Source organism: Lachnellula hyalina (genome assembly GCF_007821495.1).
Source record: "Lachnellula hyalina strain CBS 185.66 chromosome Unknown contig00056, whole genome shotgun sequence".
NCBI classification, from domain to species: Eukaryota; Fungi; Ascomycota; class Leotiomycetes; order Helotiales; family Lachnaceae; genus Lachnellula; species Lachnellula hyalina.
In genome coordinates this window covers 140,422-156,873 of record NW_022157170.1, presented here as the reverse complement: position 1 = coordinate 156,873, position 16,452 = coordinate 140,422, and the positions used below count along the sequence as shown (strand labels likewise).

At 45.7% G+C, this 16,452-nt stretch overlaps 2 protein-coding genes across 2 annotated transcripts; both read left to right on the top strand.

Annotated features, from left to right (window-relative positions):
* Positions 1-6,629: 6,629 nt before the first annotated feature.
* LHYA1_G004778 (putative thioredoxin reductase) lies at positions 6,630-7,899 on the top strand (the record flags this gene model as incomplete). Its single annotated transcript, XM_031149734.1, is given in 3 exon segments — positions 6,630-6,887; positions 6,902-7,721; positions 7,784-7,899. 3 exon segments carry the CDS (start codon positions 6,630-6,632, stop codon positions 7,897-7,899), a joined length of 1,194 nt encoding a protein of 397 aa, XP_031005811.1.
* Positions 7,900-14,622: 6,723 nt separating this feature from the next.
* Positions 14,623-16,058, top strand: RTC2_0 (putative vacuolar amino acid transporter; the record flags this gene model as incomplete). The annotated part of the gene is made up of 4 exons (XM_031149733.1): positions 14,623-14,681; positions 14,811-15,003; positions 15,058-15,132; positions 15,294-16,058. 4 exons carry the CDS (start codon positions 14,623-14,625, stop codon positions 16,056-16,058), a joined length of 1,092 nt encoding a protein of 363 aa, XP_031005818.1.
* Positions 16,059-16,452: the final 394 nt, after the last annotated feature.

Sequence of the window (16,452 nt, the reverse complement as noted above, 5' to 3'; positions counted from 1 at the left end):
AGCACCTCGTGCCTCACGTTTCGCCCTACTTCACCTCGAGCTCTACCTTGACAATTGAACTCTAGCTTGCTTGTCTACCTATTCTCACGATGTCTATCCCAGATCAGTATTCTACCACCACCTCCAAGGCTAAGGTTGATAGCGAACATCATCATTCCGGCCGCTATAGGGTCAAGAGCCACAATGGCACGTTTGCTGGTATAGGGCCTCTGAAACCCATCCCTGGTGCTTTGGGACGCGGAAACGCTCCAGCTCCTCGTGCCGCAACGATCTTTGCTGCCAATGCTGTTGCTGACGCACCTGCACCCTCCCCTGCCTCAAATGTATGTGTTCATATTTGCATAAACCTATTCCCGCTAATATTAGTCACAGACAATCAATACCACCCAAATGGCTATTCGTACCTTTCCAACCCCACGACTCCGGCCCTCTAAACTCAACTACCGGCCCGATAAGACCAAAAAGGACGTGGTTATCTCTTCGACAGGTATAATTCGCAATGCGAATCGCTTTGTCGACACGATTTCTGACGGCAAAAATAAATACGTCGACACCAAGGAATTCGCCCCCAGCAAATACAAAGTAGCGGCAGCCGTCCAGGACATGGAAACCTCCGAGCGCGAGGAATTCTGGGTCAAAAACCATGTCGAGATTCAGATCCCTATTGCCGCTCTTGCTCGTCCAAATGGTGGATATGAAATCTATAGAATCTTGAGGCACATGGACAACCTTGGCGAAGATTTCACCAATCATCTTGAAAACATGTTCATCAACATGTCCTTCCCAACTGAATCTACCCACGACTCTAGTACCAATATATTTGAGGTACAAAGCATCAAGGCACTCCAACCCCTCGTGGAAAAACTTAAGACTTTCAAGAACTTGAGGTTCACATGCGTCAATATCATCACTCGCAACAGCGGGGATACACCTTGTCTCTGGGAGTGGCTTCAGTATGCGGCTCCATTTGGCTACTTGCCATATAAATGGCACCTTTATTGGATACCGGGTTTCCAGCAAGGTCGCATCCGAATTGATCCCTGGACCGCCAACTATCGGTATGTAAACGAGCAATCCAACGAATACTGCCGTCAACATGAGGCATATCTCAGCTCGCCGCAGACGGCCATCCCTTCTGTATTCCAGCAGCAGCTGGTACATCGAGCTAAGGATGCTGACAATTGAACGTGGCTTGCGGTGGAAATCCTTTGGCATTTGATGTACTTTGAGTTAGGGACGGTGACTTCCTCCCGCATCATCTAGGTATTTGTCGGATATTAGGACTTGACAATTGTGACGGCGTCTACAGCATAGTTTCACTTTCTTTTTCGTCTACTTGGATACAGTTGCACAGTATCAATATTGATGGTGTTCTTTCCATTTCTGGTCATCAGCCCAGGGTTTTTACAGAGGACTTGCTTCTTTGTAGATGCTACTATGGAATACTTCAAACATTTGCATTTTGGAGATGACCTTTTGAATGTTCCTTCTTGACATAAGTTATACCTCCGAAAATCACAGCATTTAGATACTTAAATTGACTCCTTGATAACCTAATTCCCTGTAACTCTTCCATGGGGTGATTAAAAGATAAGTGCTGCCAATTTGCTGCTACAACCTTGCCTATTGGATTCAATCGCCCACCGACTTTCAATTCATCACGAATTCCATGCATCGCATGCTTTTGCATGTGAATACATGTAGACTGATAGCATTTCACACTGTTCAGCCTGGGCGATTGACTGGTTAATGGTCGGGGACAGGGATCTTCTTGCCTTCTATATAAACAACCAACATCGACGACAAGCAGTGGCCTTTTATTATTACCTACACTTCAAGACAGAAACAACATCCAATCACTCCGTGCCCCTTCCTAATTCTTGCCTCCGCTTTTCAGTAAACCACAGAATCTCTCCCATCCTCAGGATGGCATCAAAAACTCAGAGAAGCGGCATTGGTCGTAACCTTAAGATTGGAAGACCAGCTGAACAGCCAGCATCAACTGTACGTATACCTAAATCCCAAGCTATTGATCCCCTTTAACGTGAATGAACCAGCCATCTTCAAACATAACCCCTCGTACTTCTAGTGGAGGCCCCTTGTTTCGCATCTTAAATCGACCCGACAAGTCAATGAAAGACGTCAAGATTACCTCCACCAGAATTACACGCAACATCGTCCAAATGGTTGAGAAGACCGCCAGCAACGGCTCCAAAAATTGGATCAAAACCCAAAAGTTCGATGAAGACAAATACGACCTCGCCGTCGACTTAGCCGGTATGAGCGAAGGAGGTAGACGCGACTTTTGGTCTAAAAATTACGTCGAAATTGAGGTCAATCTGGAAGCACAAGAGACCGAAGAAGGAAAAACAGAGATTTCTCGCCTTATCCTCATGCTGGATAGGCTTAGTCCCGGGTTCTTCTACCACGCCCAGAACGTCTTCATCAATCTGCTCTTCCCGGAAGGCGATACAGTATACCTACCTCTCAAGGCATTGACGAAAGATGATCCTACCGCCCTTCAGATCCTCGATCCTCGATCTCTCGACTGTTGCTGCCTTGCTTCCCTTGATGGAGAAGTTGAAGAACTTAAGAACGACGCAGCATTTTGTGGTCACGATCCGAGACCCGTCGTGGACTGACGAAACTCTCTCGTACTCGATGCTAAATCATGCGGTGCCGTTTGCTGATCTGCCGTTTCAGTGGCGCTTGGATTGGCTGGCGCTTTGGTTTAGGAAGCCTGAGCGGGTTAGTCGGGCTTCGATGAAATATGTCGAGGACCAGCATAAGAAGACTGTGCAAGAGAGGAAGGAGAAGAAGAATTCGGAAAGTTGACGGCAGCAATGCCTATAGATTGGGGATTGGATTATGATGTCTTTACGCCACGAGTAGTTCAGCCATAGCAACTGAGCCATAATAGGTTCTTTTTCTTTCATTTTCATTTTAAGTCAGCTTAACTCACCGGCTTAATTAGATATTCGTTTTTCTTTCGGTTGGCTTAAGCGTACAGGCATTATCACCTTGAGATAACCACCATGTTAGACATCAAATCTCGAAGTGTCTTCATCCCACCTTATTATGGATGTTGCTAATAATGTAATTTAACACTTGCTTGCAAAGTGAAGAATTGGAACTTGTTGGTCAAGTCATTCACATAGCCTTTTTGTGTCTATCTATATTATTCCTACATACCTATTGTAAGTAACACTTAACAAGTAAACCGCAACACCTGCCTCCGACTAAGCGGCAACTTCACAAAGAGGTATTGAATCAGTTACTTGAAATATATATATACGTCCGAGCAGTGAAGCTCGCTATGACTTTAGATCCACAGCCATTCACACACTGGTTGCCACGACAATTGGGCTATAACTTCTGTTAGGCAGCTGTGTGAATTCTCAAAGGGAAAGGTGGGCTAGTGCACTGCAGGTATATAAGCACCCTGCTACTAACAAGCTTTTCCTCTTCCTCAACATCGAGATTTTCCCGAATAACAAAATTTCGACCAAACCATCGAGAATACTTCGACCGCGCAAGACAACTACCTGTACGTTGATATTAATTCTTACTCATTTATCTTGGGCATCCTGCCATCCTACCCCTCGTCCTCCTTTGACCCCTTTCACTAACCTCTCAACGTAGACAATAGCGATCACCGAGTCAACATTCCGCAACGCTGCGCTCTTGCTCTTCCGTCTTAGACTCTTAGCCTTTACATCTAGAGCATTGATCATCAAGTGAGTAACCACCTCCTTCTTGCGGTTTCATTTCTCGGGAATGCCGCTCAAAGGCCCAAGCCTTATCTCTTTACCCTTCCCGGTTCAAGTCAAATTCTTAGGCCTTATCCACTAACATATTGACCATTTAGAGATTGAATCGAAAGTTCTACTTGACATCCACAATGTCTAGACCCACGACCTTTGCGATCATGGCTCCTGAAACCCCGGCATCACCGTCGGCATCTGAGACCACAAGTCAGAACACCTCCAAAGTTGCGGGAAAATCCACTGGTCGTAAAGGTGTCGGACGAGATCTGAAGATAGGTAGAAAACCTGAGACCACCGAACCGAGCCTGGGTTGGGTGTCGAAGATTCATGGTCACTGCGCTTTAGCAGGGAACCAGGTCGTCAACAAAATAACAAACAAGCAACAGGCTCAAGCCAGTGAGGTAAGCAGCGTAATCACTACAAGTTAAATCCTATCTAATATTATTTCTCTTAGCAGGAACCTCTACCTTCGGCGACGACATTAGCTAATGCTAATAAGAAGCTTCGTCGCAGCAATACTCGTAGGCCCAAAGCTACACGGGAACCATTGCCACCACGTTTGATTTACCGACCCTGGAGAGCAAAGAAGGATGTTATAATCACGTCAGACCGTGTAACTAGAAACATCATCAGACAAGTCGGCGAGCATGGCGGAGATGGAAAATACCATTGGATCAGCACTGACGAGTTTAGCCCGGAGACATACGATCTTGCTGCCGACCTAAAGTCCATGCCGATGGACGAGCAAAAGATATTCTGGACCAAGAATGACACCGAGATCGATCTGGAGGCCTATGATCTTGCAGTCGGCAGCTCCGGAATTTCCAAAGTCATTGCCCATATGGACCAATTCGGCAAGGTCTTTACCGACAACAACCTGAGGATCTTTGTTAACATCGACCTTTCTGGTCCTACCACTGCCAGACCTCGAGGGGCCAGTGTTCTCTCCGTACCAACGATTGCTTTGCTTGTCCCCCTCGCTGAAAAACTCAGCACATTCAAGGCCCTAGAACGCTGTATGGTGATCCTATCCACACCTGCTGACAACTACCTTGATTGGCAATGGCTTGACCATGCCGTGCCTTTCAAGCGTCTGAGTATACCAGTACCAGTTGACTTCATGTGGAAGCCAGACGGATTGCCCCAGCAAGTTGTTCGTGGAGAACACCTTCACCACTTGAACTTGGAGTGGGCCAAGGCTAAGAAGGAAATGGCGGCAAAAGCTGATAAGGGCAAGAGAGATTAAGCGGACTATAGACATACTTGTCAAGAGCCTACACTTGGCATTTTCTTTTTAGATTACCATCTATTCTGCTCGTGGATACATTGGTTTCTCAAGGGGCGAGGCAAGGAGTGTTCTACAAGAAAAGGTTATTATAGAGATTTTAGGATCTATTTAATAGAACTATTGCATCCTACCCTTTACTGAATAATCATAGAGATTCATAATCTAGCCAAGCATCTTTCTTTCTCTAGCTGAGACGAGACAAGTCATGTGACTTAGCAACCATGAATACAAAGGTTCACTTTAACATAAACGGAGTTTAACCTTACATGAGGCTTTATATTTCATATTGAATAAGTATATAAGGTAGCGAATATCCAATAACACTTGGAATTACCCTGCTCGAGTCGTTCTGTTGTCTCGGAGTAAGACTCGTACTTTGCGCGCAGAGGCTGCGAGTATGAATGGCAAGGTGCATTCGTTTTATTTACTGCAGCATGCACGCAAGCATTCGAATATATTTGCATGGGATACGTCGCAATACTTTGAAATCCTGGCTTTGAATACCGGTATGAACACGAATGAGAGGAAGTTAAGCAGTCAGTTCCACTTATGCAATATGGATCCGACGCTACACAACGGGTGGCGTTTTCACTGGAGCTGGGCGGCTAGGGCTACGATCAAGTACCGGATCGGCTGACTAAGAGCAGTGTACCAGTATTCAACACCATGAAACAAATATTTCCAATTCATTGCAGTAAAATATTGATGGTCTGACCATCACACCGGAGCAGGCCCGGCCGAATTACACCAACATTGATGTTGAGAAATTTATTACGAAGTACTTGCAGAAGTATCCGTAATAGCGGATCTCGCCCACCGGCCAGTCCGTAGGGATTCTGTGGTCCGTGGATGGATGCCGATCCTCAAATGCCGAGATATCTTCTAATTAAGGGACGATGATGCTAGCCAGGAGCACATTGCGCAATACTTGTGGGGGTTTGACTTTGGCTTGAAAGAAGAAGCAGAAGAAGAATCGGCCTCCCCTAGTGCTTTGGATCTAGAAGGGCTTGTGAGAAGAACGCTTGCGGTAAATGCAGAAATCCACTGCGGCACCCCCGCCCCCGGATGCAGGGCGTTATCCCTAGGAGTCGCAGATCTAGACTTACCTGTAAATTACTAGTACATACGTGCACCCTAAAACCCAGCGCATAACCATTAAACTTGGGCGTTTTCTATGACCTTATACCTCTATAGGTACACAATTTATATATATCTAATAGTAGAGGTGAAACTCTATGTACCTAGGTAAATATTACATATTAGCGTTCTAGCATCTTTCTCGCTAAATTTATAGGGCACTGCAACCCTGCCCTGCACCTGTTAGTGTATGTATTAACGATTTTAGTAACCAAGTCAAGCTTTATGCCTACTTTTATTTGCATGGAACCTCAAATGCCAAGATGCAGGATTTATCGTTTACGCAGTGTCAAGAGTGAGGATCAGTGGTGATCCTACTACCTTTTTTAATTTCGGGAGGACATAAGAAAGCCAAACCCCACGGGCTAGAAAGATTCTCATTCTACAACTAACAAGAAGTCTTCTTTCCATCGTCGCATCGAACATCAGTGCCAAATATGAGTTTCTTCAAGTACGGCTCTGCGTTACTGCTCATTCTTGTGGCCGTCGGCGAATCTTTGATAATACCTAGATCAACGGTCCCGGTAACTGATTATGATGTCTTGGTGATTGGCGGTGGGCCTTCAGGGCTCAGTGCCCTGAGTGGCCTTGCCCGAGTAAGACGTAAGACGTTGATGCTTGATTCTGCAGAATACCGCAATCAGAATACAAGACATATGCACGATATTATTGGCAATGATGGCAAGTCTTCTCATGTAACTGCTCTAAGCTTGAATTGAGCCCTAACAAAAGTGCAGGCACTGTCCCCGCGGTATTCCGCTATAATGCTAGGGAGATGATAGCGAAATATCCCACAGCGTATATGAAAAATGCAACAGCTACGTCGATTGTCTCGGTCAACAACGGCTCATCGTTCGTCACGACCGATGCCAATGGTACGACCTACTCCAGCCGCAAAATCATCCTTGCCACTGGCCTCAGCGACGTTCTCCCAGACACGCCAGGCGTCAAAGATGCGTGGCAACGAGGCATTTTTTGGTGTGACTGGTGCGATGGATATGAGCATCGTGACCAAAGCTTTGGCATCCTTGGCTCCATCGTTGATGCCGTCGGTAGTGTCATAGAGTCGGAGACGCTTTTTCACGACATCATTGCTTTCGTAAATGGGACCTACACGGATGAGAATGTTGCGATCTTGGACAAGAACCGTCCAGGCTGGGTCACAGAACTCCAAGGGTACGGGGTAGTCATCAACAATGCAAGCATCAAGAGCATTGACCGAATCCAAGATGGAGCGGTAATACATAACGTGACCACTGACACGGAATATGACAAGTTCAAAGTCACCCTTGCCAACGGAAGCTCCATTGAACGGGACGCTTTCCTCACCAACTTCCCCTCCATTCAACATTCGACTCTCGGCTCATCACTTGGAGTAGAAGTCTACGGCGAGAAAATGATTGTGAACCCGGACAGTATGAGAACCGCTGCACTTGGCGTCTTCGCAGTGGGCGATGCAAATAGCGATAATGCCACAAACGTGCCACACGCAATGTACTCTGGCAAGAAAGCTGCTGTTTACGTACATGGTAAGTACATACTGCATTGAGCATCCTGTTAAAATCCTTGTACTGACAAACTACCCTTACAGTTGAGATTGAGAAGGAACATGCCGCAACATTTCTCCAAAAACGAGAAGCAGAGAACATCCATGAGAGAATGGGACATGACTTGGAGGACCTGTGGAAACGGTTATCGAGTGATTGAGTTCGATGACTTAGATTGCCGCGATGGATGGCAGTGGCAACACCTTCACTTGAGAATAGTGTCGAATAGCGAGGCCAATAGAATCTAAACAAGATAAAAAAATGCTTCAATCATTTCTTGGACTATCCCCAATACACGAGAGTGCTTGAACTGACACAGAGCCTTCCAAACTTGTGGCAAGTGCTGTAGCAAAACGATGCTGGATAAATTTCGTTATCAAAAAGAAAAGTCTGCTTGTACTTTACATCATCTACTAGAAATCAAGAGATCTATTATAATTATCAAGTCTACCATGTTGGTAACACTCATAAAGCAATTCTCTAGCAAATTGCGGGGTAGACCGGACCGGGGATGAAGCTGATTTAAAAATCACCCCGCAATTCCCCCACAGTCAGACCGTAGCAGACTCTTGAGTTGAAATGTTTCATTTGACATCCAGGCGCTCTATGTATACAGGAACAATGCTTCGGAAGCCGTCAGTGGCACAGAACATGCGGAGGTATGTAACGGATAGTTTTCAGGAACATTAGGATGTTGAATGAGTACTTCGTACAGGTAGAACTTAGGCGAGCACGGACCATGTTGCTTCCCCTTTTCAGACCCACCCCTTACCTGAGGCTGGGTATGTACCTTGTACCGGTATGTGAGACTTTCAGGTGTCCAGATGCCCAAAAATTTGCAACTAGCGTTTCAATGTGACGTGAATTGTTCAATTGGACTCAGTATCGCTATCAAGACACTAAGATATTAGGCGTGCGGAGGTATAAAGAAAGTCTACCCACCAACAGGAAAGAGCTATTCGCAAGACAATGAGGGCAATAATCAGGGTAACTTCCTCACAGTATAGTACACTAGCTTTTTTGATTATCAGTAAAATACATGTAGAGTATTTTCAAAGAAACTTACAAGTTTTTTTTTTTTTTTCATTTTTCTACTGAGATTTCGAATATTAGGATTGTCGTCTTGATAAAACGTATACACCACATCTAAACATATTGCTCGTCAACATGAAGAGTAAGGCTTTGAAAAAGTTTAAGATATGGCATCAGAAGAGACTTATGCCACATCCACTAACTTTATAAAAGACAAGTGCTGATTCTATGATCCTGTGAGATAGCATATTCAAGTAACAAGTTTCATGGAATTTATCACGGAACAGGCTACTAGAGTACAAATAACGAGCACGTGTCCACTATTAATCATTCCGCTTGCAGTTCTCAGAAACCTCAGTTCAATCAGCAAGCATTGCTTGCATTCTCTAGGTTTGACGTGTGGGACAAAAATAATTGCTTGCTTTCTCAACTTGCTTCTACTCATTGCTCATAGTGGGTGATGTATAACTCATAGCAATCCTATAAATAACGTATAAAGAGAGACGGTTCTCACAGCCATATGGTCTGTGATATAGAGAACCAGCACTTAGTGAGTCAAAAGTCCCCGGGAGATATAGTTTTGGGCAATCTCATTCGTGCGAACATACATTAAGTCTTTTTTCCATAGCTTACAATTACTTATCTCCATTTTTGTAGCTTTTCCTACATCATAATCAACTGTTTAGTTGTTGTTTCTCTTGAAGGTTGTATTATAGCTCTTCGGGATTGAATCATCAACTGCGCAGCAGACCCAATCACCATTGCTGCCTAATGCTTATGGGGACAGTGTGAATACAGATGCAAGTCTTGGGGTATAAAAAGAGCCATGGTCCCTCGTTCACAAGAAAAAAATCATACCCGCACCAACCCGAACACAAGAGCACTTGTCAAGCAAGACCCTTATCTATCACCAACCCTCTCAGCAACGCAAATACCCACTTCCGAGACCATAAAATACCATGGGTCCTCCATCCAACCTCCAACGAACTGGTCTTGGCCGCAGATTCGCTTTTGGTACTGCTGAGCAAAAGGCGGCGGCTGACCGAGCCGAAAACGATGCTAAGGATGCTAGAGAAAGAGACCTTGAAGCTGCACTTTCTGCCACACGTCTTGACAGCAAGAAACGAGTGCCTGCTACAGAAGTGTCTTCAGCACAACCATCCACACCAGCTAGTGCACAGGATGCTTCGGCAAGCACTTCTGTGGCACACTTGGCTTCACAGAAGGCTCTTTATCGAACCAAAGCACCCTCATGGGCAACACCCACGGGTCGTGACCGGGTCATCCGAAAAGAGCACAGCAAAAAGGACGTCGTTCTAACTGCATCTAACATTACCAAGAACCGCCTTCACCAAGCAGAGTACAAATTTCCTAAGGGAAATTTGAAGTACTTCAACACCACCAAGTTCGATGACGACAACTCCAGCTTCCCTAGGGAGTACAAGGCGATGACTTCGAAAAACAAGCAAGCCTTTTGGAAGGATATGTGGCTCGAGATTGTGATTGACATCGGGGCTATGGGAACTGCTGACACCGAGGTATCATCTGTACTCAGAAACATGGATAAACTTGGCCCAGAGCTGTATGCATGTCCTCACGTGTATGTCTCTCTGCTGTTCTCTCTTCTACCAGAAGATAACGAATGCATCAAAATACTCGGCCCGGATGCCGCAACAGAGCCACTCGATCCTGAGTCTCCAGGCATTGACTTCAGTGCTTCACCATCGCTATTGGGTCTCCTGGTCCCAGCTGCAGCAGGTTCTACCCTTCTATAAACTGAAATTTAGGAACTGGAACTTGGCCTATCAGCCAATATTCGCTACTCAGCGTCCCCTATTCGTCGAGCACGTCATCATAGAATTGCTCAATGTGGAGATGAAAAAGATTAGAAAGGCTGAGCAAGAGTTTAAGCAGTCCCCGGAGGAGCCACCAATGGAATGGGGCGTAATCGGGGTCACCCCAAGCGCTGCCCCCAAGGAGTAGTTGAGGGGGAGCTCATAATGCAATGGCGGAACAATGGAGTTAGAGGATCTTAGAGAGTATATTAGATAATAGACAAAAAGAATCCTTTGAGAAAAATTGGACAGTAAAATATTCCTTTGACGTATTTTAAAACAATCATATGCACGAATGACACCCAAGTATTACAATGTGATATGCACTCCATTAAGATGTTCATGAATTTATCTCTTTCTTATGCTAGTATATATTACCTTTCAGTTGTACTATGCCGCGACGGCTGTGGCTCAATATTAGACCAGACCTCTCGAAGCCAGGCCAAAGCGAAGGTGAACGTCTACCCCACCACTTCAAGAGAACACCAGCAATACCAACACTGATGTCTAATAAAGGTGTGATACTGCAAGAAAACATTCTACATGTCCCATTAAGATCGTCATATCTCTAAGAACCTAATTCAATACAGAGCTCTGCTGCTTTATCTAATTATCACGAATCCATATCCAAACATTCACCATCGCCCTGCGACAGCGACAGCGATAGAGCGAAGGACAGGATTGACTGCAAAGTCAGTATAATTGTAGGGCCGTGCCTTACCCCAGAAGGTCAGGGGTGTGCTACGACAATTACTAGCTGCGTCTGACATAAATTGAAAAGTGTTCTGACGTATATTGGTTCCCTGTTGCTTGATAGACATTAGCTAGGCGCTATTGCGAGAAAAAACGAACGTGTTTGAACAATAAGCTGTCTAGAATATTAGCTTCTCACATATAGTGTACTAAAGATCATCTATCATACATTTATGGAGTTTTTCTGTTTCCAATCACTCCTTGGTAGAAACAGGGACCGGAAAGCGATCTCACAATACTTTAGAATGGCCTCTGTTCAGATGTTGTTACATTCCACATTAAACAAGCCAATAAACACAAGATTTGACAAAGATAGCCAGATAAATCCACAGAGCATAAAACAGAATCTCGCAAAAGAGTGGGGCAACCTCAACTTGCAGATCGAAATTCTTTTGCCTAACTTTCTCAGAGAGATATTAGCTTCCATATACATTCACATTCTCATGTCTTCGCTCCAATCTCCACTCGATACTTATCCATAGGCAGCCACATCAAATCTGACACGATGGCAGGCAAAAACAAGCGATCTACCAAAAAGCAAACGCTTCTACTGTCCTCTCAATCCGCGGAAACGTCTATGGCTAGTTCTCAAATGGTGCCATCTATTGAACTCAACGCCATGGGGATTAGAGAAACTGTACCACGAGATGGAAAGGGAGAATACGCAGCCTTTGAAGGCAAAGCAAATGGCTTTCCGAATCTAGGGAACCAACTTCAGTCTCTCAAGATTGGCGTCGATTTCTCTGGCCCAGCAAAGTATCTTTCTACTAACGCCCCAGATACACCTCCCTTCTCACCGCAGATGTCAAGCAAATCAGGCCTGCCTTCAACTGTTTTGTCTTCAATGATTCCTCTCCTTGAAGCTCACAACTTGTATTCCCACAATCGTGCATACCACAAGAATACAGCATCAAATCAATCGTTAGTCTCCACACCCGGCTCCTACAGCTATGCCTCTTCTTCAGCAGCTCCTCGAACTTGGATCATCTACCGACATGATAAATCGAAGAAGAATGTCATTATAACCGCATCGGATATCAAGCACAACATCACCGAGATGCAGAGTTTCATCCATGCCGACGGATCTCGAGTTCAATTCGAAACCGACAAGTACAAAGAGGGCCACTATGAGTTTTTGGCGGATGTCTCAAGCATGAGTGCTCCGGAGAAGGCAAGGTTCTGGGCTCGAAATGTAGTCGAAGTCAACATTGATATCAAAGCTCTCGACTCTGCACTGGATCCCAACTGCCCAACAATACTCACGCAGATGGACAAGCTAGATGACAGTTTCTACCAGCACGTCGAGCAGATCCACATCAATCTCAACTACCCAACCCCTCAAGCAAGCGCCGGGACCGCCATTGTCCAGAATGCTGGCAGACCAGCACCCTTTCCCTGCCTGAAAGACTCCCCGCCGATCGAAGTCAACACTCCAGCCATGCTCCTCCTCACCCGCCTAATCTGCCGCCTCACCAAGCTCAAGTCACTGACTCAGCTGGCAGTGACCATGCGCACACCCCTCACATCCGGAACCTCTATTACTGCCGAACAGCTGAACTACGTTGTGCTATTCATGATACTCGAAGACTGGTCACTGTACTGGCAAGCTGTGTACTTGAACACGCCCCAGTTCATTCCGCACAACTCTTGGGCGACGAGATACCTGGGTGAGCAGTGGTTTAAGATTCATGGTAGTTTTAAGGAGCTATGGGTTGAAGTTAGGAGGGAGTATGATGTCGAGTTTACTGGACGAGTACGTGGTCTGGATTGGAAGGAGAAGCGCCGTGCGTGGGATTGATGAGATGGAGGTTGGAGGAAAACAGGTCGTGCGAGCGGAAAGGTAGACATGTAAACATCGAGTGTGTTGCAATTGCTGCGGTTCGTTGCGCGCTGGTACTACTTGATCATGGATAAGATGGTGATTTTCACCTTCAGCTATCGCGTCGCATATCATGGGGGTTTCTGAATGAATGGCAGGCGTTGATTTCGGTTTGCATATACAGGAAGATAAAAGGGTATATCATGGGTTTATAAACGTATTGCGGGCTGGCGTTGATCTTCTCTCGGGTCTCCATTGAAAAAGGGAGTATTTGGTGGCCTATCACAACGGTTGTCATTGCATTTCTGGCGTTTATCTTCTTCACGGGATACTAGTTGGAGAGAGAACATCATGCAGAATCATAGACTTGCTTGCATAGAAAATATACGCAGTATATTCTACCTCTCTGATATAGAGTGTAAAGTTCTTCAGGTCATCTCCAGAAACCTTGTCTACTTTCCATCCGAAGCTCCTTGCGACTGTCTTGTAGGTGTAGTCTATCATCTTCCCGTTGCAGTAACCGCCAGCAATAATGTCTACCCCGCATGGCAAATATGAGAGCCCGATCTGCAGTTCGTTAAAGTGGTAAATAATCTTGTAGATATCAGGTGTAGCTGCTACCATCGCGTAATCAACCCTGTAGAAAGACCCATGCATCCCCCTTTGTCCCCATCCAAAGTGCCAGGAAAGTATCATAATGGAAAATGATTCGTAGGTGGTTCACTGGGAGGGAACACTACACACCACACACAATCAACGTGGGCAGAATAAGACAACCGCCGGACTGAGTAAACACAACGAGTTTCTTGCTGGGTGCTCTGCAATTGAGTAGACTTCTTCGGCCTATTCTAGACGAGCATTGTCGGCAACCAACCAACAACCAACCACATGCCATCGCGAAAATTCATGGTTTTACAGTGAGCTGTTTGCGTCAGGTAGCACAAGAGAAAAAGCTTAGGAATAATCCTAAGCTCGAAGGGAGATGGATCTTCCTATCTCTAGATTTCTATCTACTAATAATGTTTGGCGTTTGAAATTGACTTCATCGATACAGTAGCACTCTTTCACTAAGTAAACAATTTCCCCTATTTGATTAGGGGCGAGCTGAGTCATCAGTTCCACACTAGCGGCCGCTCCATCGCTTTTTGTATCACTTCACGGAACCCTGAAAATCTCATATCCAAACCATCTACACCTTGCCTATCTCTACATTCCTTCACCATTTTCACCTAGTTATTCCTATTTATATTTTGTGTCCTACGATATTACCTAGACGTTTGATAGTCCGAGATCGAGTTATCACATATACGTTCACGCACAACGAAAACGATCGTCATTGACTCACGGATCGACTGCGGCTGAATTAGTTTTGCAGGGTTGATGTTTCGGGAACAGACAACAAGTCAAGCAAGTCAAGAGAGAAAACAGAATAGGAATAGAAAAAATGGTTCCTCCAACTCAGACGTTGAATTTGGATATTGAGGCAATTAGTGGGATTTGCGGGTTTGTTTTTATCTTTTCCTCAAGCCCCTTTCAGCCTTGTCCTTCCTTACTCGCTAGCGCGAAAACCTTCATATCAAGCCGAATTTCATCTGGAGCTTGAAAAGAATTATAGCTGATATGAGAACATAGGTCAATATCTCTTGCTTGTTGGATTGTAGTATTTTCTCCTCAGATTATTGAAAATTTCCGCCGCGGGTCAGCTGATGGCTTGAGCGTGCGTTTTATCGTTGTGTGGGCTGCTGGAGATGTCTTCAATATTCTTGGAGCAATACTGCAAGGAGTGCTTCCTACCATGGTACATGTCCCTCCAGCTACCCCACCTGTTCCTAAACCTGTCAGACATCCAAGAATGAAAAAACACTAACAGACTCCCCAGATCATCCTGGCAATCTACTACCTCATAGCAGACATAGTCCTCCTCGGCCAATGCTTCTACTACCGCGGCTTCACCGTAAGGAAAACTGGCTCTTTGATTTTATCCTACCCCCTTCTATCATGTTATGTCTCATGTACTCTAACTACTCCTTACATACCTCCTAAACTGGAAACATAAGCTCCTTCTACTCCGGAAACATTCTTCAATAGGAAATAACTAACTCCCCCATGATCTAGTGGCACGACGACCCCAACCCGCCCCCGAAACCCACCATCGTCACAAACGTAGGCGAACCCTCCGAGACCTCCGGACTCCTGCATCCACCCCGCGGCCCAGAACGCCACTCCAGCATCTCAGGCTCGCACCTCTCACCTGCCGTCCCGCTCCTCGACGCCTCATCGCCCGCTCCCGCAAACGCGAGGCCAACGACCCGTCTGCAAGCCGTACTCTTCAACTTCGTCGCGATCCTCATGGTCTGCATCGCCGGTGTATTCGGCTGGTGGCTTTCGGAACGCAGCAGTTCAAGCCATCACCCGACCACACATCACGAAAACCACCACCACGACTCAGAAGTGCAGTTCTCGCTCTGGGGCCAGATCTTCGGGTACCTTTGCGCGGCACTCTATCTGGGATCACGCGCTCCCCAGCTCCTTCTAAACTACCGCCGCAAATCCACAGAGGGCATCAGCATGCTTTTCTTCCTATTCGCGTGCATTGGGAACCTGACATACGTATTGAGTATTTTTGCATATGAAGCACATTGCGAGGATAAGCAGGGGAGATGCAGGAAAGGAGAGGCGGCGAGTCTGTATGGGCGATATATTGCAATGAATGCGTCGTGGCTGGCTGGCAGCCTGGGGACGCTCCTGTTGGATCTGGGGATTTTCGTGCAGTTCTTTTTGTATAGGGAGAGGGAAGTGGTGGTCGAGGAGAGGCTTGAGAATGGGAGGGGGCGGCACGAGAGGCCGTTGTTGGAGAGGGGCGATTCGAACTATCAGTAGTGAGGGTCTGGGATGGTTGCACATGTCTTCTATATAAATGTGCATTGGCGTTGGGATATAAAATGGGATGTTGGGTAACTGGGTTGGGCTAGCATAGTATTATCAATTTGATGTATCTTGTTGGCATTTTTCTTTACCCCTGTCACTAAAGCAATCTTTCAGGCGTGCAGCCTCGACTGAACTGAATTTTAGTGTTCAAAGCAGCATTGCTACAAACCCAAATGATACTACATGATCTCAAGATAAATGTAAGTCATGTATACATATATATACACAATGGTGGTGCAAAATCTATATCTACATTATGTCTTCATATTTCATTAACATCATCCAAACCCATGCGTATAGTTAGTTCATTACCCAAAGCGAAATTCCATGCAGCTGACGGCCTGTT